General features: G+C 44.3%; 1 protein-coding gene across 5 annotated transcripts in view; it reads left to right on the top strand.

The window, feature by feature from the left end:
- The window catches only part of SEPTIN6 (septin 6), a 76,535-nt gene that overhangs the window by 21,993 nt on the left and 31,660 nt on the right, over positions 1-22,882 (top strand). For all 5 annotated transcript variants that reach the window (XM_040265152.1, XM_040265150.1, XM_040265153.1 and 2 more), the window contains exon 3: positions 3,849-4,044. In XM_040265152.1, the coding sequence (XP_040121086.1) occupies positions 3,849-4,044 (196 nt within the window). The remainder of the gene's footprint in view (positions 1-3,848; positions 4,045-22,882) is intronic.

Raw genomic sequence — 22,882 nt, 5'->3', positions numbered from 1 at the left:
TGGTGATTGCAGCCATGAAATTAAAAGACGCTTGCTCCTTGGAAGAAAAGCTATGACCAACCTAGACAAAGTTATTAAAAAGCAGAGAGACATTACTTTGCCAATAAAGGTCTGTCTAGCCAAAGCTATGGTTCTTCCAGTAGTCATGTATGGATGTGAGAGTTGGGTCATAAAGAAAGCTGAGCACCGAAGAACTGATGCTTTTGAACTGTGGTGTTGGAGAAGACTCTTGAGAGTCCCATGGATGGCAAGGAGATGCAACCAGTCAATCGTAAAGGAAATCAGTCCTGAATATTCATTGGAAGGACTGATGCTGAAGCTGAAGCTCTAATACTTTGGCTACCTGATGCGAAGAACTGACTCATTGGAAAAGACCCTGATGCTGGGAAAGATTGAAGGCAGGAGAAGGGGATGACAGAGGCTGAGGTGGTTGGATGGCATCACCGACTCGATGGACGTGCGTTTGAGCAAGCTCCGGAAGTGGGTGATGGACAGAGAAGCCTGGCGTGCTGCAGTCCATGGGGTCACAAAGAGTCGGCCACAACTGAGCTACTGGACTGAAACTGAATGCACAGGCTTATTTGGGGGAATACAGAGGAAAATATATGTAAGGTATTTATTTACAGTGGTGTCCACATAAGTAGGTGCTCCAGAAGCAATAACTTTTATTATTACTACTCGAACCTGCTTGTTTTATGGGAAAAGAGACTGGAATCAGAAAAGGGGGAAAGGCTTGGCTTAGGTGACATAGTCATTTAGTGATAACCTGCCTGGGACTCTGCATTTAATCACTTGCAACAACTGAATTGCACGAGGTACCAGAGGATGCAAACATTAACTGCAGATGAGGAAGAAGGTTAAGCTTTTCTTTGTCACAGTGGTGTTGAGCTCAGGGTAGAGAGGTCAACACCAGACTATCCCAGGGAATATAGTTTGAAAAAGCAGATTTCATATTTTAAAATGAAATCTTGAAAAAAAAATCTAGTCTTTCCAGGTTCCTATCTACATTAAGCAAAGTGAGAGGAAATCCTCTCTACTGGTGGAGATGACTTAAAAAGGGTTAAGAAAGCCTGCTGTCCACTCTTGAGGAGGGAGGAGGAGAGAGAAATTGATCCTTGGGGACTCCTCAGGTTTCCTGCTGGAATGTAATGGCCAAGTCCCCACCTTCCTGCAGGGGCGTGGAATCTGCTGACCTGATGTGAGTTAGGCTCCTCTCCCACCCTCAATGCTCAGCCCAGGACAGCATCCCAGGCTTAGGCTGGGTCTGTGCCAGCCATGGAGAGGGAGAGAGTTCCTTGCCCCCCTCCCCCCAGCCTCCACATTGATGGCAACCTGGGCAGGAGCACTGAGAGCAATGGGACCAGTTCTTGATTTTCTGCCCTCTTCTTGTGTTGCAATTCATCACAACTCCCTAGACACCCGCTGGGTCTTTTCTTCCAGACACTCATCATTGAGTGTCTAATTTCCACAGCCCTTTTGTGCTGGCAGGCATCGGGATGGTCATTTTCCCTGTTGCCCTGCCCTGCCCAGCCCGCCCAGCTTCCCTTTCTCCAGCTGCACAAACAGGGTGGGCCCCTCCCTCTGCTTACTGCTCCTGAGGGCTCTGTGTGAGCCTCTGCTGGGCGCTCCGGGGAGTCCTAGAAGCTGCCTGTCCCCTGCTCTCCAAGAAGTCTTAGGATCAGGGAGTCAGGGGCCAGCTCTTGGTGCTGGGGAGTCAGGGCCTACCACGTCTCAAGCCATTCAGCAGAGAGCTCACGGAACAGGAGAAAGGGGCTGAAAGTGGGGATGTAGAGGGACGATTTATTAGGCATGAACAAAGACGGGCTAAAATGTAGCTTGAACCTCAGCGCCCGAGGGAAGGCGAGTTAGGGGGAGGAGCCATCCTGGTTTCCCAGCTCAGAGGTGCTGGCCCCTTTATAGTGGAGCTGCGCCCCACTTCGGGTGGGGAGGCGGATGTTGTGTGCCACTGCTCGGCCAAGTCTGCCACCTCCCATGACAGAGGCCCTCCACCTCGCCAAATTTTTCTGGGGACGCAAATACTTCTGGTGCTCTTAGGGAGGGAAAGAAAGGGCCTCTTTTGAGAGAGTGTTTGCTGCTAATAGGTATAGCAGATCCTGGCTGGAAATGTGATCTGTGTAAGGAACATTTCCCTGCACCCCGGCACTCAACCGCATTAGTCAGACCTGGCTATGAAATCGGGCTGGGGGGCCGGGTAGCCAGGCTGAGTTGAATGTTCTCCTTGTTTTCCCGCTCTGTCTCACCAATCTCTCCACACAGAGAGCGCTCAGCGGAGACAAATATTTTTTTCTTAATTTATTAGTTTTTAATTGAAGGATAATTACAACGTTGTGTTAGTTTCTGCCCTACATCAGTATGGATCGGCCATAGGTATACATATGTCCCCTCTCTCTTGAGCCTCTCTCCCACCTCCCACTCCATCCCACCCCTCTAGTTTGTCACAGAGCCCTGGTTTGAGTTCCCTGAGTCATACAGCAAATTCCCACTGGCTATCTATTTTACATATATTGGTGTATATGTTTCCATGCTGCTCTCTGCATTCAGCCTACCCTCTCCTTTCTGCCACTATCCACCCCCACCCCCTCACCATGTCCATAAGTCTGTTCCCTGTCTGTGAGAAACAGATGTTTTTAAAAGCACCTCCTGTATTCATAGCTCATTATTCGGGATGAAAGAGGTTTGCAAGATGCAAAGCTAGACACACCCAGAGGGTGGAGGAGAGATGGACCATTTATGGTTTATGGGTTGAGCAGCTATAACCCCAGCCCTGGACTGCCCTGGAGATAGTGCTTTCGGTCACAAAGAGGGACTTGCCAGGCCAGGATTTGTCCAGGGCCAACCCAGTACCCCCTCCCCCCGACCCTGCTCCCCATCAGGAAGACCTGTCTATTCTTACGTCTCAAGGGATGGGAGCAGGGAAGGGGAGCAGAGGGGTGATGATAGCGGGGCAGCCCAGGTCTCCAAAGCGCAGTCCTTGGCTCCTGGCAGTGGCTTAACATCCGTTGCGGCTCTCGGCTCTCAGGAATAACCTCCAAGAACCTTCACCAGTCCCCACAGCCCTGCCCCCACTCCCTAGTGTGAAAGCCAAGACTTTGAAATTCCAGTGGTTGAATTTATTAGTATCCTGCAGCCTGTTAGTTAAACAAACAAATGACTGGCTTGTTTGAAATCTAAAGGAAAGGATAATTTGTGGCCTGCTGAATTCCCTCCCCATTAGCTAAAAATGGCCTCCCTACTGGGATGTGCATCCCCTGCTGTCTGGGGCTGGCAGGGAATGAGGGGGCCGGTGCTGAGAGGAGAGAATATTTATTTGAGGAGGGACTTCTGTCCCTTCTTTTAAACTTGAAGATAGCCCTTAAATTTTTCTTATGAAAGCTGTACAAGTTCCTTGTAGAAAACTGGGACAATAGAGAAAAGCATAAAGAAGGAAGTGAAAACCACACACAACCCCACCACCCAGAGATGACTATTTGGTAAGAGTACACTGTATGCCCTTCCAGTCGTTTCCTAGGCATGACTCTGCCTCTTCATCACTGCCTTTTAACACGGTTTCTTTTTCTGAGTGTAAAAACAATGCACGCTCAATTTTCAAATAGTACAAAAATATGGAGACTAAAAGGAAAATTACCCCCATTCCACTATCCTGAGATGACTACCACTAATACGTTGCTGCAGTTCCTTAGACTCCTTTTCACTTAACTGAGATCACCTAGTCCATCTAGTTCTAGGCGCTCTTCACTTAGTGTCTTACTGTGTATAGTCTCCCATGTCAGTGAATATACATCCAAAATATGTGTGAATGCATCACAATTCATTCTTTCATTTTTCAGGAGAGACAGGTTTGGGCAAGTCCACCCTCATGGACACCCTGTTCAACACCAAGTTCGAGGGGGAGCCAGCCACCCACACACAGCCGGGTGTCCAGCTCCGGTCCAATACCTATGACCTTCAAGAGAGCAACGTGGGGCTAAAGCTGACAATTGTTAGCACGGTGGGCTTCGGGGACCAGATCAACAAGGAGGACAGGTAAGGGAGGCAGTGGAGTGGAGAGGCGGGTGGGAAGCCCATGGGGAGGAGCTCACCACTGGATTCTTGCCAGACCTCCTGTCAGATGATGCAGGCTGTCAGCAGAGAGCTCACTAGCAAACCACCGCCTTCCGCCGGGGTTCCTGTCTATTTCAGTGCTCTACTCCACGTGCTCTGCTGAAAGGAGGATGTCTTTTTCCTTCATTCAGCAAACATTTATTGAGTTCCTACCTTGTGCCAGGTACTGCTGTGCTCTAACAATCTAAAGAAGAATGACCTTGTCTCAGACCTTGAGGCAGTCACGGGGAAGCCTGGTCTTAAATCAACAAGTTCCTTTGAGCATGACCTCCTCTGTAAAGGACAGGGTACAATGTTACAGTGAGAATGGGAAGGAGAGAACAGTCAGCTCCACTCAGGGCAGGGGGTGGGGTGGGGAAGGGGGTGGGGAGAGGGGTGTTCAGGGAGGCCTGCACAGAGGAAGTGTGCCTGACCTGGCCTTTGAAGGGTGAACGATTTTGCTGGACAGACAAGGGAAGTTTGAAAAGGGCATTCCAGGGAAGGACAACAGCTTGTATGAAGGCAAGGGCTGTGGAAGACCATGGCATGCTCTAGGGGACGGCACTTGTTCTGTTTGGCTAGACCAGGGGTGAAGCTAGTGAAGGTTGTTTCAGGACTGCCACTGCCCACAACCCTCCAAAGCCCTGGAACTAATTTCTAGTCATTGTGTTGTTTGCTCTTTCTTGGAGGGCCCTTCAAATCATATAAGCTTAGGTCCCCATGATAGCCACTCTGTCCCTGGGCTGGTGCTTGGCATGAGCTGGGGGAACAGTAAGGGTAGATGAGCCTGAAGAGGTAAGAAGGGGCCGGATCATGGAGGGGTTAATGAAATATGTGGATATGGGGCCACTGAAAAGCTCTATAAAGTAGAATGATGTGGTTGGATTGGCCTTTGAAGAAGGGGCTTTGTGATAGTATGGACATGGGCTGGAGAGCAGGAAGACCAACTAGGAGACTGTTGGACCAATTTGATGGAGGCCGGCAGTAAAACAGGGAAGAGAAGACAGATGGGGTAACTGTTGGGTAGGTAAACTCAAGAGGACTTGGTAGAGAGGTTTGGTGTGAGGTCAGGAAGGCAAAAGAAGAACCTAGAATAAATAAGGCTGAGATTTCTGGCTTTGGAGAGTGGACAGATGGTGGTGGCATTCAGTAAGAGGAACTCAAATAGAACCAGGTTTAAAAAGAACCAGCTCTGTTTTGGACACGGTGAGCTTGAGATGCCCATGGCCTATTGAGAGAGGAGGTGTCCTTCATCGGTTGGCAGCTGAATGTGCAGGGTTTCGAGGTGAGGAAAGGGTCTGTGTTGGCAAAAGACTTGGGTTATCAAGGTAGAGGGACTGTGTTCCAGCTGCAGACATATGTAAGATCATCCAGGGAGTGGAGTTGAGCAAGGTGAACACTGGGCTAAAAACAAAAGCCTGGGGATGTTAAGTCAGCAGATGGAGGAAAAGACATCCTGGAAAGAGACTGAGCTGGAATAAGCAAAGAGGCGGGAGGAGAGACTGTGGGCGGTTGAAAATGGTGTGCCAGGGAGGGCTGGAGTGAGGCTCAGATGAGGACAGCAAGAGGGCTGGGTTGAGGTGGGGAGGGGTCAGACACCATCTGCATCTAACTAAAAATCACATGTAATCCCACATGCTCTTCGCAGAAAAGGTCATTCGTCATTTTGAGTAAAATGTCTGCTCATCCTTTGAGAATCCCCTTGCTTCTTAGCAAATTTGTATCCCAAATTTTTCTATCTTTCCCTTAAAATAACAATAGCCACACTCGTTTCCTTATAATGAATAGATATATTTAGCTCCTTAAGATTTGAACTGAATTCTGTTTTCCATTTGCAATTCTAGATGAAGGACACCTCTGCTTTTTATAGGCTTGTTTATTGTGCTAATCTTGTTTGGGGGAGAATAAATTAAACCCTGGGGAAAAGGGGATATTTGGGTCACAATATGAGTGATTAATCTCAGCTGCAGATTGCTCAGCATCTCCTCAATTAAATATCTTACGGTTCTTAGTAACATACGTTGACACGCCGAACATTGGAAAATGTCTGGCTAATGATGGTTTGGGAGGGCTGAACTGATAGAACCCCTTAGAGGCTAATCTGCTTCTTTTATATTTTTAGTATGCTTACTGTTTGTCCTAATTATAAGTGTGATACATGCTTACATTAAATAACACAAACTCGAATAAGTAGAAATGGGCTGGGGAACAGGAGTAGTGAGTTCCAAGGCTTTGTAACAAAAAGCCATGTTTTATCCATTCTGACAAGGCCACGAAGGCATAGATAGGTCAGTGCAGCTGCACTAAAATAGGGCATCAGAAAGCCCTGCTTTACCCAGGATGTGGAGGTAAACTGAGAAAAGCAGGGACGAAGGCTAGAGCCTGGGGAAAGCCACTATTTTTTAAGAAAAAGAACCATAAACTGGACTTCATTAATATTAAAAAGATTCACACTATTAAGGAATTGAAAAGACATGTCACAGACAGGGAGAAAACATTTGCAAATCATATGTCTTATAAAGGACTTGTAACCAGAGTATTTTAAGAAAGCTTAGTTTTCCAAAATAAGACAACAACCCAATTAAACAAGTGAGCAAAAGATCTGAATACACATTTCACCAAAGAATATACATGCATGATTCATGGAAACATCAAAAGATGCTCAACATCATTAGCCATTCAAGAAATGCAAATCAAACCCACAACGAGTTATCACTTCACACCCACTAGAATGGCTATAACCAAAATTAGAAAACAACAAGTATTGGTGAGGATGTGGAGAAATCAGAACCCTCATGACACTGCTGGTGGGAAGGTAAATGGTACAGACACTTTGGAAAAGTGTGGGAGTCTCTTCAGAAGAGACTTAAACACAAGCTTGTCATAAAAGCCAGCAATAGGACTCCTAAATATATACCCACGGGAAATGGAAATGGGAAGGCCACCATTTGAAAGATGCTGGAACAAAAGGAACTGGAGGGGGAGACAGCACAGGCTGGAAAAAGGGGTGTGCTTAGGAACCTAGGCTTTGGGCTCTGACAGAGCTGGGTTTGGCCCCATCCTGCTACCTGTTAATTCAGGGATGTTGCATGGGATGTGTTTTTTTCGGGTCTCAGCCTATCTATCCATAACCAGTGTTGTGGTTCTTATGATTGCAAGAGTAATAACCATCAGGCAACTTGAAGGGGAAAGGGGGTTTATTACTCACAGGTCCTGGAAAGGAGAAGGCATATCTGGGGCCACACAGCAAGGTCGAGGGTCAAGGGTAGAGAAAGAGAGAGGACCTGGGCCAGGGGTTCTGATTTCCCTGGGATCAAGGGTGGGTGAGGGTGGATGGCCTGTAGTTTTGCAGGCTTGCTCTTTATTGGTGAATTTAAAATGTGAGAGAGAAAACAAGTGGCTTAAATGGTCAATTATAGAAATTCACCAAGATCCTTAAAACAAAGAAGCCTGGGGTGGAGGGGTGAGGGGGTGGGGAAGGCTGGTTCCTTATCTTTCTGTGGCTGGCAATGTGTTTATTTGAGATAGCCGTCCTTGAAGTAATGTCTTATTGAAGTGGATGCCTCGGAAATCAAAGCTTAAATCAGGCACTTGAGTTACAAAAAAATGCAAGTTACAACTGTCAGGGCTCACACGACAACTCGGCACTTAAATTCTTTTTTGTAAGTATTTTGGGCAGTGCTGGCTGTGCTGAGCACAGGCTTTCTCTAGTTGCGGTGAGTGGGGTCTACTCTCTAGTTGCAGCGGATTCTCTTGTTACAGAGCACGGGCTGCAGAGTGCAGGCTCAGTAGTTGGCAGCTTACAGGCATATGGAATCTTCCTGGACCAGGTATCAAACCCATGTCTCCTGCATTGGCAGATAGGTTCTTAACCACTGGACCACCAGGGAAGTCTGGCACTTAAATTCTTTATGCCTCAGTTTTCTGTAAAGGGGAGATGATGATAATACTAATATCTACCCAGAGGGTGATGGGGGAGGCATACTCCACATGTAGGAAATGCTTAAACAGTGCCTGGCACAAGGTAACTAATGAACAGAAGATATTGTCATGATCATGACTTTTATTGGTAGAAGAATCAAGGGAGAGTTGTATCATGTAGCATATGGGAGGATATGATAAATAGTGTCCAGGAAGACAAAAGCTGAAAAATATTGGGACTTCCCTGGTGGTCCACTGGTTAAGACTCTGAGCTTCCACTGCAAAGGCAACAAGTTCCATCCTTGGTCGGGGAACTAAAGATCCCACGTAACTGTTTGGTGTGGCCAAAAAAAAGGAAAAATATGCATTAGGTTTGGCAACATGAATGGAGGTCATTAATAAATACACTAAAAGTAATGCTCAAAATTCTCCAAGCCAGGCTTCAACAATACGTGAACTGTGAACTTCCAGATGTTCAAGCTGGTTTTAGAAAAGGCAGAGGAACCAGAGATCAAATTGCCAACATCCGCTGGATCATGGAAAAAGCAAGAGAGTTCCAGAAACACATCTATTTCTGCTTTATTGACTATGCCAAAGCCTTTGACTCTGTGGATCACAATAAACTGTGGAAAATTCTGAGAGAGATGGGAATACCAGACCACCTAACCTGCCTCTTGAGAAATCTGTATGCAGGTCAGGAAGCAACAGTTAGAACTGGACATGGAACAACAGACTGGTTCCAAATAGGGAAAGGAGTATGTCAAGGCTGTATATTGTCACCCTGCTTATTTAACTTCTATGCAGAGTACAGCATGAGAAACGCTGGGCTGGAAGAAGCATAAGCTGGAATCAAGAGTGCTGGGAGAAATATCAATAACCTCAGATATGCAGATGACACCATCCTTATGGCAGAAAGTGAAGAGGAACTAAAAAACCTCTTGATGAAAGTGAAAGAGGAGAGTGAAAAAGTTGGCTTAAAGCTCAACATTCAGAAAATGAAGATCATGGCATCTGGTCTCATCACTTCATGGGAAATAGATGGGGAAACAGTGGAAACAGTGTCAGACTTTATTTTGGGGGGCTCCAGAATCACTGCAGATGGTGACTGCAGCCATGAAATTAAAAGACGCTTACTCCTTGGAAGAAAAGTTATGACCAACCTAGATAGCATATTCAAAAGCAGAGACATTACTTTGCCGACTAAGGTCCATCTAGTCAAGGCTATGGTTTTTCCAGTGGTCGTGTATGGATGTGAGAGTTGGACTGTGAAGAAAGCTGAGCACTGAAACATTGATGCTTTTGAACTGTGGTGTTGGAGAAGACTCTTGAGAGTCCCTTGGACTGCAAGGAGATCCAACCAGTCCATTCTGAAGGAGATCAGCCCTGGGTGTTCTTTGGAAGGACTGATGCTAAAGCTGAAACTCCAGTACTTTGGCCACCTCATGTGAAGAGTTGACTCATTGGAAAAGACCCTGATGCTGGGAGGGATTGGGGGCAGGAGGAGAAGGGGATGACAGAGGATGAGATGGCTGGATGGCATCACGGACTCGATGGACGTGAGTCTGAGTGAACTCCGGGAGATGGTGATGGACAGGGAGGCCTGGCCTGCTGTAATTCATGGGGTCGCAGAGTCGGACAGGACTGAGCGACTGAACTGAACTGAAGAATAGTAATTCTAGGGGTGTTGTGGGTGAAACTAGTTTGCCATGAGTGAATGGGAGATAAGGAAATACAGGCATCAGCCTAGCAAAAGGACCAATTGAACAGAAAAATGAGTCCAAGATCAAATTCCTGTTTCTGTGAGAATTTAGCATTTGTCATTAGCAGGGAAAAGAATGGACTATTCAAGAAAATGTGCTGGGGAAATAGGTCATCCATCAGGAAAAAATAAAACGAGACCCTCCCACACAAGTACCAGTCCCCAAAATAGATTCCAGCTGGATTAAAAACAATTTCTAAAAATATGAAGAGAAAACATAGGAGAATATTTTTGTAATTTTGGAGGATAGAGAAGGCCTTTCTAGTTGTGATGCAAAGTCCAGAAGTCAGAGAAGACTGACACATTTAAATTCGTTAAAAATTAAGCAAAACAAAACCTTTGTCTGTGGATGAAAAATGTCTCCTGCCTTATCAATAAACAAAGGATGTTACATCAAGGCAGCGTCTACTGAGGCCACCCACAGCAGTGCATTCCATGGGGACTCAGGATGGATGGAGAAAAGCAGAATACTAGCCCTGGACAGTGAAGATGCCTATCAAAGGCATGATTTCAATGAGCCCCGCCAGACTCTTGCCTCTTCCCATACATAGAAAAGCACTGTACTCATTAACTTGAGATGTCTGGTTTTCTTTAACTAGCAGTAGTCTTTTGATGGCCTGACTACCTGGATTTTGTTGCAAAACCTGCTGGATATCTTGTCTCCTCTGTTACCTCTTCGGAGCAGTCCCTTAGAGCTGAGAAGGTGTCTTCTAGGCTTAAGTCTTCAGTTTTGTCCACCAAATAAAACATAATTCTCAGCTTTTAGGTTGTGCAGTTTTTCAGTCAATAGTCTATTGAAAGATATTATAAGCAAAAGCAAAACCAAACTACAGTTGGGGAGAAAATATTTGGAACCAATATAGCAGACATCGATCTCTGGGTTGGGAAGAGCCCCTGGAGAAGGGAACAGCTACCTACTCCAGTATTCTGGCCTGGAGAATTCCATGGACAGAGGAGCCTGGCGGGCTATAGTCCATGGGATTGCAGAGTCGAACACGACTGAGTGACTTTCTCTTTCACTTTTTCATATAGCAGACAAAGTGTTTTTCTAAAATGTAAAAAGAGCTTCTGCAATTCAGGGAGAAACAAGTAGTTGACAGAAGGGGAAATGTAAATGGACCATCAATATATAAAATGATGGTCATTCAACTTCTTCAGTGATCAGGGAAATGTGAAATGAAACAAGAAGTATTTTTTTCATCTATCAGAGTTGCAAAAATAAAACATAAAAATACAATATCCATTAATACCAGCTAATTTCATTCATCCTGCTGGGAGTATAAAGTGATACAGATTTTGTAAAGGGTATATTTGACAGTATCTATAAAATTTTAAATGTGATAAACTAATTCCTTAAAATAAATCTCTCTCTATATATAAATATACATCCTATTGATTTTGTTTCTCTGGAGAGCCCTGACTAATACAATCATCAATATCAATAGGTATCAGGGCTTCCCTTGTGGCTCAGTGGTAAAGAATCTGCCTGCCAATGCAGGAGACACGGGTTTGATCCCTGGGTCAGGAAGATCCCACATGCTGCAGAGCACCTAAGCCTGTGGGCCACAACCATTGAGCCTGTGCTCTAGGGCCTGAGAGCTGCAACTACTGAAGCCCACACACCCTAGAGCCTGTGCTCCGCAACAAGAGAAGCCACTGCAATGAGAAGCCCAGCTAGAGGGTAACCCCCGCTCTCCACAACTACAGAAAAGCACATGCAGCAACGAGGACCCAGAGCAGAAAAAAAAATTAAATTCAGTACATATCAAGTTTTTAAGTCTCAAAATGAATTATTTAACCATTAAAACATTTCACTCTAAAAGAACTCTTGTTTCCAAACAAAACAAAAAATGAAAAAAAAAAAAGAAAAGAAATGTGAGTATCTTTTGATCCAGCAGGTCCATCTTTAGGTATACAGCTTAGAGAAATGATTGCACATGTTTGTAAAAGGCCCACAGAAAGGATGTTCACTGTATCATTGGTTCAGTTCAGCTGCTCAGTCGTGTCCAACTCTTTGTGACCCCATGAATCACAGCACGCCAGGCCTCCCTGTCCATCACCATCTCCCGGAGTTCACTCAAACTCATATCCATCAAGTCAGTGACGCCATCCAGCCATCCTGTTGCCCCTTCTCCTCCTGCCCCCAATCCCTCCCAGCATCAGAGTCTTTTCCAATGAGTCAACTCTTCTCATGAGGTAGCCAAAGTACTGGAGTTTCAGCTTTAGCATCATTCCTTCCAAAGAACACCCAGGACTGATCTTCAGAATGGACTGGTTGGATCTCCTTGCAGTCCAAGGGACTCTCAAGAGTCTTCTCCAACACCACAGTTCAAAAGCATCAATTCCTTGGCGCTCAACTTTCTTCACAGCCCAACTCTCACATCCATACATGACCACTGGAAAAACCATAGCCTTGACTAGACGGGCCTTAGTCGGCAAAGTAATGTCTCTGCTTTTGAATATATTATCTAGGTTGGTCATAACTTTCCTTCCAAAGAGTAAGTGTCTTTTAATTTCATGGCTGCAGTCACCATCTGCAGTGATTTTGGAGCCCCCCAAAATAAAGTCTGACACTGTTTCCCCATCTATTTCCCATGAAGTGATGGGACCAGATGCCATGATCTTCGTTTTCTGAATGTTGAGCTTTAAGCCAACTTTTTCACTCTCCTCTTTCACTTTCATCAAGAGGCTTTTTAGTTCCTCTTCACTTTCTGCCATAAGGGGGGTGTCATCTGCATATCTGAGGTTACTGATATTTCTCCCAGCAATCTTGATTCCAGCTTGTGCTTCTTTCAGCCCAGTGTTTCTCATGATGTACTCTGCATATAAGTTAAATAAGCAGGGTGACAATATACAGCCTTGATGTACTCCTTTTCCTATTTGGAACCAGTCTGTTGTTCCATGTCCAGTTCTAACTGTTGCTTCCCAACCTGCATATAGGTTTCTCAAGAGGCAGGTCAAGTCATCTGGTAGTCCCATCTCTTTTAGAATTTTCCACAGTTTATTCTGAAATAAACTGTACAATTGGTTATGGAATGAGAAAAAATTTTAAGTAGTCTGAATTTCCACCAAGAGGGCAACTAAATGAGCTATAGTACTGCCATACCATGGACCTGTACTTGGCCATATAAAAGAACGAGTTAAATCTATACATACTCACATAAACAGGTTGCTAAGTGAAAACAAGAAGTTGAAGAATAATACACAGATTATGATGCCATTTGTATAAATCTGCTGCTGCTGCTGCTGCTGCTAAGTCACTTCAGTCGTGTCCGACTCTGTGTGACGCCATAGATGGCAGCCCACAAGGCTCCCCCATCCCTGGGATTCTCCAGGCAAGAACACTGGAGTGGGTTGCCATTTCCTTCTCCAATGCGTGAAAGTGAAAAGTGAAAGTGAAGTTGCTCAGTCCTTAGAGGACCCTTAGTGACCCCATGGACTACAGCCTTCCAGGCTCCTCTGTCCATGGGATTTTCCAGGCAGGAGTACCCTTTCCCAATAAAACAAACATTTCTCCCTTTCTCCCCCTCTCCTTCCCTCCCTGCCCCTCTCTCTGTTTATAGAGACATAGAAAAAAGTCTGTATGAATAATCAAACTAAAAATAGTAGTTACCTCTGAGAATAGTAGATTAAGTACACGTATTGCTTGCATGATTATGAATAATTTTTTTTAATTGAAAAAATTTCAAAGGAAGCAGATACAGTGAGTGTAGACTGCTCCATTAAAAAGCTTTTCTGAGCTGGGAAAAAGATAAAGCAGCATCCAGAGGGAGGCAGGGAGGTCATGGGTGAATTTTATGAGGATGGAAGTGATGAAAAGGGCTTGAACAGGAGCAGAAACTTCGAGGATAGATAGGAAGAGGCCAATGTAAGAGAAAGAATCCATAAGACATAGTAACCAGTTGACACGGGGGATCTAGTTCAGGTTATAAAATTCTGACTGCCTACTGTATTGCCTTGAGAAGGAGATGGCAACCCATTCCAGTATTTTTGCTTGGGGAATCCCATGGACGAGGAGTCTGGTGGGCTACAATCCATGGGATTGCAAGAGCTGGACACGACTTAGCGACTAAACCACCACTGTGTGCCAGGTACAGTGTGAAGGGCCAGGAATACTAAGAAATAAGGCATAATCTCTAATTAAGGAACTCACAGTTTAGTAGAAGGGGCAAATATATATGCACAAATTCTACATAATATGGTAAGTACAGTAACAGAGATGTGTGGAGAAGGACTGTGGGAACAGGCAATCAAGCCTGGTGGTGGGAGTATATAGTTTGGAGGCTGCAGAAAGGGGAGAGGAGGTGATCAGGAATGACTGGGCTAAGTTTTCAAGTTTTGCAAGATGAGTACAAGGTAGCCAGCTGTCTTATAGTGGGTATTCAGTATACATTTGTTGAATGAATGATGAATCAATATAATATATACATTGATGGGGAAAATAAACACCTCTTAACTTTTCATGGTTTAAAACTTAAAGTAGCGGCTTCCCTGGTGACTCAGTGGTAAAGAATCTGCCTGCCAATGCAGGAGATGCCATTCGATCCCTGATCAGGGAAGATCTCACATGCCTTGGGGCAAGTAAGCCTGTGCACTACAACTGCTGAGCCTGTGCTCTGCAACAAGAGAAGCCACCACAATGAGAAAGCTTGAGGACCGCAACTAGAGAGTAGCCCTCTGTTCTCCACAACTAGAAAAGAGTCCACACAGCAATGAAGACCCTGCACAGCCAAAATAAATAAATAAGATTTAAAAAGCTAAAAATATCCAATTCACAGACATATAAAACAAATTTATGGTATCAAAGAAGTATAAATTAGGAGTTTGGGATTAACATATACACTATATAAAATAAACAAGGACCTACTGTATAGCACAGGAAACTATATTCAATATCTTGTTATAATCTATAATGGAAACGATCTTAAAAAGAAGATATATCTGTATCTATCAGTCAGTTCAGTCACGCAATCATGTCCGACTCTTTGCGACCCCATGAATCGCAGCACACCAGGCCTCCCTGTCCGTGACCAACTCCCGGAGTTCACTCAGACTCACGTCCATCGAGGCGGTGATTCCATCCAGCCATCTCATCCTCTGTCGTCCCCTTTTCCTCCTGCCCCCAGTCCCTCCCAGCATCCGGGTATCTGTATCTATAGATATATCTATATATGGCTTCCCAGGTGGCGCTAAATGGTAAAGAACCTGCCTGCCGGTGCAGGAAGTGCAGGAGATGTGGGTTCGATCCCTGGGTAGAGAAGATCCCCTGGGGAAGGACATGGCAGCCCACTCCAGTATTCTTACCTGGAGAATCCCATGGACAGAGGAGCCTGGCGGGCTGCAGTCCACAGGGTTGCAAAGAGTCAGACCCAACTGAAGTGACTTAGCACGCATGCATGCATATGTATACATAACTGATTCATTTTGCTGTACACTTGAAACGAACACAACATAAATCAACTAACTTTGAACGACAACAAAAATCCCCAAAGTATCCATTGAGTGTGTTAACTAGGATGCTGGTGAGGGTGGAAACCAGTCTACAATGTGTTGAGGAATGAAGATGAAGTAAAAAATAAATGAGTAGATTGTTCTTTCAAAAAACATCTTTATCCATGCACTAAATATGTTTAGAAGGCGCCTATTATATGTCAGGCCCTGTAGTAGGTGCAAAAGAGAGACTTGACTGGTAAGGAAAGAGAAGACACAGGGCCGTAGTTGGAGAGAAATGTGTGGTTGAGGAGGACTGGCTAAGGAAAGATCTTTTTTGTTTTTTTGAGACGAGGGAAGACGTAAGCTGGAGCTGATAGATAGAAGGTTCTCCAAAGAGCCTGAAAGGAATGAGATCAAGTGCACAGGGGCTGATGGACCTTGAACAGAATGAGGGATGCTTTGTCCTCAGAGGCTAGAGGGTACAGAGAAGGCAAGGGAGTGAGGCAGGTTGGGGTAGTATGAGCCTGGTGACCTTGATTGTGCTAATAAAGTAGAAGGTGACACGGTCCTGTGAGAGGGAAGGGTCACAGATGACTTTCGGAGCTTGAGGAAAGTGGGGACAATTTGGCCTGGTCAATGAAAGCAGTGGGAAGGAGCCAATTGAGCCTAAGCAAAGGGATGTCATATTGTTTTAAAGGCGTATGTGAGGTTGGAGGCCAGGAATTTGGGTGCCAAGACCTCACGTTTTGTGATTGCTTCTAGTCAACTTCAGTGGCAGTGGTCTAGGAGCAGAGGGAAAATACTGAAATGTATCCAGTCCAGCAGTTCAGCCAGGCAAGGAGGGTGCAATGGGAGAGGAGTTGATGAAAGAGTGTTTGGGGCCATTGATTAGGAGGTCAGCCCAGGCCAAGAAGAAGATGAGGCCATAAGGGGCTGATAGCCTGTAAGATAATGGAGAGACCAAGGTACCAGAGGATTCTATGAGGTGAAGGATCAAGTTTAGGCCCATCAGAGCCATAGGAGAGCTGGAAAGATGTGTGGCAGTGGTCAGAGAGTGGAGTGTTAGAGGCTATCTTGGGTGAGGCTGGCCTGGCAAATGGTCTGGTGTGGAGGTGGCTGAAGTAGAAGGGTCTGGAGGTTGGGGAAGTTGAGGCCATCAAGGAATAAAGAGGCTGAAGGCTGATGGCTTGTCCACAAGCACATTGTTACCCAGAACAGGAAGAAAGACTGGGTCAGGCACCTCTAGAAGAGGATGGAACTGGTCTCAAATGGAGAGTGTTGTTTTACAGAGGTAGAGGAGTAATGGTCTAGAAGTGCTCAGCGTCTGCCTGGATGCCCACCGCACTGAGCCCAGCGTACATAGGTTGTGGGAGAATGAGGAGCCTACACAGAAGGGGGCTGCTAGGCAGTGGGGTCCTCAGGAGAGAATTAGATTTCAAGTAGCATGAAGAGATAGGCAGGTGCTATGAAGAGGAAGATGGCATATGCTACTTCTCAGACTTTAAAGTAGCATATGAGCCACTGTGGCTCTTAATGAGATATAGATTCTGATCCTGTGGGTCTGGGTCAGAGACTGGAGAGTCTCCATTTCTAACAAGCCTTCCGATGATGCTAGTGCTGGCACTTTTGTTCACCATGGTTCAGGAGTTTCAGAGGGCACAGTGGACATAGTTTGGAGGGATAGTGAGTCCATGGACATAGTTTGGAGGGATAGTGAGTCCACGAGGAGAGAGCAGAATAGCAATGAGCATAGAGGAAAGAGGTGATTGGAAGGATGGAGTAAATGAGGTGTTGTCACTCTGAGCGCTGTTCAAGGAGACCAGACCTTGTGATATCTTGGCTTTGATGCCTGACATGGTACTGTTTGAGTATGATGTCTGTGACCAGGTCTTCTGGGTTTCCAGCAGGGGAGCTTCTGATAGCTCTGTTTGCACAGAGGGCTGGCATGTGGGAGAGGGAGACTGGGGTGACTTCTGGGTATCTACGAAGTGTGATAGGAGCCAGTGGTAACTGAGGACATGACAGTGAACGGGACCACCCAGGGCTAACGTGCCTGTGATGTGCAGAGTGACCACAAAAGATGGTCCAGAATGGAACCTCAGAGACAGGCCAAGAATTGAAGCTAAGGTGAGTGAGAAAGAAGAGTTCTTATAGAGGTAGGAGCTAATGGTGGCAGTGAAGCCAAAAGACAGTGTTTCAAGAAGGGACTGGTTAACATTATCAAGAAAGAAAACAACTGAAAGATAAAACTCTTACTTTTCTGTAATATCTTTATTTACAAAATCCAATATAATCAACTTAAAGACAAGGTAGCTAATTTCAAAATAAATATGCAGAAAGTCATAGACTTCTTATCTGACAACAACCAATTAGAAAGCAGTATGGAACAGAAGACCCTATTCACAGTAAGAAAAAACAAAACTCTTACTATAATCTTACCCACAAGACCTTATGTGATCTGTCTCCATTACCTCACTTGCTTTATCTCTTATTATTTTTGTATTTCTTGAAGTGAAAGTCACATAACATAAAATTAACTATTTTAAAGTGAACAAATTTAGTGGCATCTAATAAATTCACAGTGTTGTGCAATCACTACCTCTGTTTAGTTCCCAAACATTTTCATCATCCTCAAAGGAAACACATTAAACAATAACTTCCCATTACCCTTTCCTCTCAGCTCCCAGTTATTATTCTCTTTCCTGTCTCTGTGAATTTGACTATTCTAGTACCTCATAGACTAGTCAAAGGAGCCTGGCGGCTGCAGTCCATGGGGTTGCAAGGAGTTGGACTCTACTGAGCGAGTAACAGCAGCAGCAGTACTTCATAGAAGTGAAATCATATACTATTTGTCCTTTTGAGATTAGCTTCTTTCACTTAGCATAATGTTTTCAAGGTTCATCCATGTGGCAGCATGTACCTGAATTTTCTTCCTTTTCATGGCTGAAAAGTAATATTACTCATGGCTGAGTAATATTCCATTGTATGATATTCCACATTTTATCAGTTGATGGACTTTTGAGTTGTTTTCACCTTTGGCTTCCCTGGTGGCTCAGAGGTTAAAGCGTCTGCCTGCAATGCGGGAGACCTGGGTTCGATCCCTGGGTCGGGAAGATCCCCTGGAGAAGGAAATGGCAACCCACTCCAGTACTCTTGCCTGGAGAATCCCAGGTCGCAAAGAGTCGGACATGACTGAGCGACTTCACTTCACTTCACTTCACTTCCACCTTTGGCAATTGTGAACAGTATATTGCGCTTCCTCATTCCCTAATTCTCTTGCTCAAATTTGTCAAGCTTGTTTCCGCCTCAAGACCATTGCATTTGTTTTCCTTCTGCTTGGAATGCTCTTTTCCCACATTCTCTTATGACTGTCATTTGCATCCTTGAAGCTCAAGCGCCACATCCTCAGAGAAGCCTTCCCTGATCACTGTATTTAAAGTTGCTGAGCCCTCAATCACTTTTTATCCATTGTCCTATTTAATTGTCTTCATAATGCATATCACCATCTGAAATGAATAAGAAATAGTGTCTAGACTGGGCTTGTTTGTGCTATTGGCCCCTGAAACCAGTGAGGCCTCTGGTCTCAGAATAACTTACCTAAAATATATCAACTCTACAGTCCATGGAATTCTCCAGGCCAGAATAGTGGAATGGGTAGCCTATCCCTTATCCAAGGGATCTTCCCAACCCAGGGGTCAAACCCAGGTCTCCCACATTGCAGGCGGATTCTTTACCAGCTGAGCCACCAGGGAAGCCGAAGAATACTGGAGTGGCTTGCCTATCCCTTCTCCAGGGATCCTCCTGACCCAGGAATCGAACCACGGTCTCCTGCATTCCAGGTGGATTCTTTACCAGCTGAGCTACTAGGGAAGCCCACCAAAAAAATACAGTTACCAAAATACTTTAAAATTGTGATATAGTAATCTGTGTCCTTCTCTGCTAATCTCTGAAATAACAATAGCTATATGCAGGTCTAATAACTATTATAATTTAGAGGTCATGATTATAAATGCTATTTTGAGATATTTGCAACAATTATAGGAAACAAAAAATATTGGTAATTTCTATTGGTTATGAAATCACAGGCACTGCTGAAGTTACTGTAGACTGTTACCTACTTTGTTTTTTGCTGGAATGACTTTTATTTTTTTATTGGAGTATAATTACTTTACTGGACACATCTTTTTTATCCATTCATCTGTGGATACATACCTTATATTGTTTCCAAGAAAAGAAATCAAGCGTTAGCAAAGATAAAGAAAAAGGAATACCTGTGCACTGCTGGTGACTCAGCCATCATGGAAAACAATTTTAAAAATAAAAAATAGAACTACTATATGATCCAGCAGTCTTGCCTCTGAGTACATATTGCAAAAGAAATGAAAACGGGATATTCAAGAGATATCTGCACTCCTGTGTCCATTGTGGCACCATTCACAACAGCCAAGATATGGAAACAATCAAGTATTGAACAACAGATCAATGGATAAAAATTGTCTTCTTTTCTTTTTTCTCTTGTCTTCTTGATAGTAGCCATACTAATAGGTGTGAGGTGATATCTCAGTGTGGTTTTTAAACAATTTTTAATTGGAATATAATTGACTTACAATGTTGTATTGGTTTCTACCATATAGCAGCATGAATCAGCCATAAGTATACATATGTCCCCTCCCTCTTGAGCCTCCCTCCCACCCTCACCCACTCCTACCCTTCTAGGTTGTCACAGAGCTCCGGGATGAATTCCCTGCATCATACAGCCACTTCCCACTAGTTATCTGTGTTACACATGTAATATATATGTTTTAATGCTACTCTTTCAGTTTGTCCCACCCTCTCCTTCCCCCACTGTGTCTACAAGTCCTTTCTCTATGTCTGCGTCTCTATTCCAGCCCTGCAAATAGGTTCATCAGTACCATTTTTCTAGATTCCATACGTGTGCATTAATATATGGTATTTGTTTTTCTTTTTCTGAATTACTTCACTCTGTATAACAGGCTCTAGGTTCATCCACCTCAGTAGAACTGACTCAAGTTTGTTCCTTTTTATGGCTGAGTAATATTCTATTGTGTGTATATGTATCACAACTTCTTTATCCATTCATCTGTCTCTGGACATCTAGGTTGCTTCCATATCCTAGCTACCATAAATAGTCCTGCAATGAACACTGGGGTACATGTGTCTTTTGAATTATGGTTTTCTCAGGGTATATGCCCAGTAGTGGGAGTGCTGGGCCGTTTGACAGTTCCGTTTCTTTTTTTTAAGAAATCTCCATACTGTTCTCCATAATGGCTGTATCAATTTACATTGCCACCAGCTGTGCAAGAACGTTCCCTTCTCTCCACATCCTCTCCAGCATTTGTTTGTAGATTTCTTGATGATTCTGACTCATGTGAGGTGATAACTCATTACAGTTTTGACTTGCATTTCTCTAAGAATGTGCTGTATTAAGCATTTTTTCATGTGTTTATTGGCCATCTGTATATCTTCTTTGGAGAAATGTCTGTTTAGGTCATCTGCCCGTCTTTTGATCGGGTTGTTTGCAATTATTTTCTCCTGTTGTGAGGATTTGTCTTTTTGTCTTGTTTATGGTTTCCTTTGCATTACCTACTTTTGTACCTGAAGAAACTCTAAACTTCAGTTACAGCTTAGTGAAAAAGATGTGTTTCTTCCTATTGAAGTTCATGGATCCTATGGATTCTATCCATAGACCTCTTCAAGGTCTGTGGACCCCAGGCTAAGGAATTCTTACCCTAAAGGGACTTCCCTGGTGGTCCAGTGGTTAAGACTCCCAGCTTCCATTGCAGGGGTAATGGGTTTGATCCCTGGTCAGGGAATAAGATCCCACATGCCATGTGGCATGGCCAAATGATAAAAAGGAATTCCTACCCTGAAAAGTAAAAGATAAACAGTCATGAGAAAGAGGGGTAGAATATATTGGAGCTGGGTTTTTTAGCAGATCATAGTAAGCCAGGAAAAATGGGCTGCAAAAAAGCTGCCTTGGGGTGTGAGGGATGTAGACATTTCCAGTTGATAAGGATATGAAGGAAGCAAAATCTTTGAAGGGGAGCCAGGTGTCCCTCAGAAGGAAGCAGTTTTTTTTTTTTTTTTAGAAGGAAGCGTTTTTGTGACACAGTTGCTTATGGGAGTAAGGGATGTTGTTTACCATGGACTGGAGTCCAGTGAGCATGACAGAGTGGGATGGGGGAGATGGCCATTGAAGGAAGATGAGCCATTGGGAGCGGGAGTGGGACCCTTTCTAAAGTCCAGATACCATGTGGGACACTGAGGATAAAAAGATGAATAAGGCTCTAGTTCTAAGGTAAATAAATACAAAGGATGTAATTTATATATAGCATGATCAATGTAATTAACATGGCTGTATGTTATATATGAAAGTTAAGAGAGTAAATCCTGAATTCTCATCACAAGGGAAATTTTGTTTGTATTTCTGTAATTTTGTACATATGTGAGATGATAGATGTTTACTAGAGTTATTGTGATAACCACTTCATGATGTATGTAAATCAAATCATTATGCTGTATACCTTAAACTTATACAGTGCTATATGTCACTTACGTCTCAATAAAACTAAATTAAAAAATTAAAATGTCGGAAAAAGGGTAAAAATGAAAAAGACAAAGATGAGTCATCCATTTAGGATTAGACTGAACCAAATCCTGTGGGTGGATTGGCTGCTCTGATGATGCCTCTCTTCAGACACCCTAAGGGCCAGAGGCGTTAGCAGAAAGATAGACCCAGTGTGTCACTAGAGATGCAGGGGGTAAAAAGCTAAAAATGCATTGCTTTGTGTCCTCCTTGGGTTCCTTCTGTAGAGCAAAAAATAAAATTAAAAAGTTATATAATGGAGGAAAAAATATAGACGTGCCATATTTAGATCATTCAAATGAGCCAGTCACCGAAAAATTAATTAAACCTAAGGGATGTATTCCCCCCCACACTCCATAATTCTTCAGGAACCTCCTAAGGGTCCCTGCAACCAAGTGATCCTTTGATGCTATTATCCTTCAGAACTGTTGTGTTTGGCTCACAGGGATCAAAGGAAGAAAGGACTATATTTTTAGATTTTTCTCTGGGGCTCCAGAGGTACCGTGCACCTGGCTCTCTCTGTATGTAGCTCTCAGAATCTAGAATTCTGTGATTTCTTTTTTAAAAAGTTCTTTTCTCTTCTCTACTAGGGGACTCTTTCAAAAAGGCTCAGGTAGGGGGCTGCTGCAGCTGAGAGGCACTGGCTGAGCCCGGCTCCTCCTTCCATCACATCCCCTTCCCGCGGTAGTCTCTGCAGACTCCCCGTCTGGCAGGGGTCCCCAACCTCCCAGATTCTAATGCCAGATGATCTGGGGTGGAGCTGATGTAATAATAATATTAATAGAAATAAAATGTACAATCAATGTAATGCGCTTGAATCATCCTGAAACCATCCCCACCCTCCTGCTTCTCCACCCCCATTCTTGGAAAAACTGTCTTCCACGAAACTGGTCCCTGATGCCAAAATGGTTAGGGACCACTGCCCTGGGCCAGATAGCAAACCTCTTCTTGCTTGAAGGGAGGAAGCCCCAGATGGAGAGGCAGCAGACAGACAGGGAGATGAGAACAGAGGCAGGACGGAGGCTAAGCTGACCTAGTTAGAGCAGAAAGAGGCTGTAGGG

The sequence above is a fragment of the Oryx dammah genome, unplaced genomic scaffold, assembly GCF_014754425.2.
Source record: "Oryx dammah isolate SB20612 unplaced genomic scaffold, SCBI_Odam_1.1 HiC_scaffold_23, whole genome shotgun sequence".
Taxonomy (NCBI): domain Eukaryota; kingdom Metazoa; phylum Chordata; class Mammalia; order Artiodactyla; family Bovidae; genus Oryx; species Oryx dammah.
The sequence above is the reverse complement of the archived record's forward strand: the minus strand, read 5'-3'. Positions and strand labels throughout refer to the sequence as shown.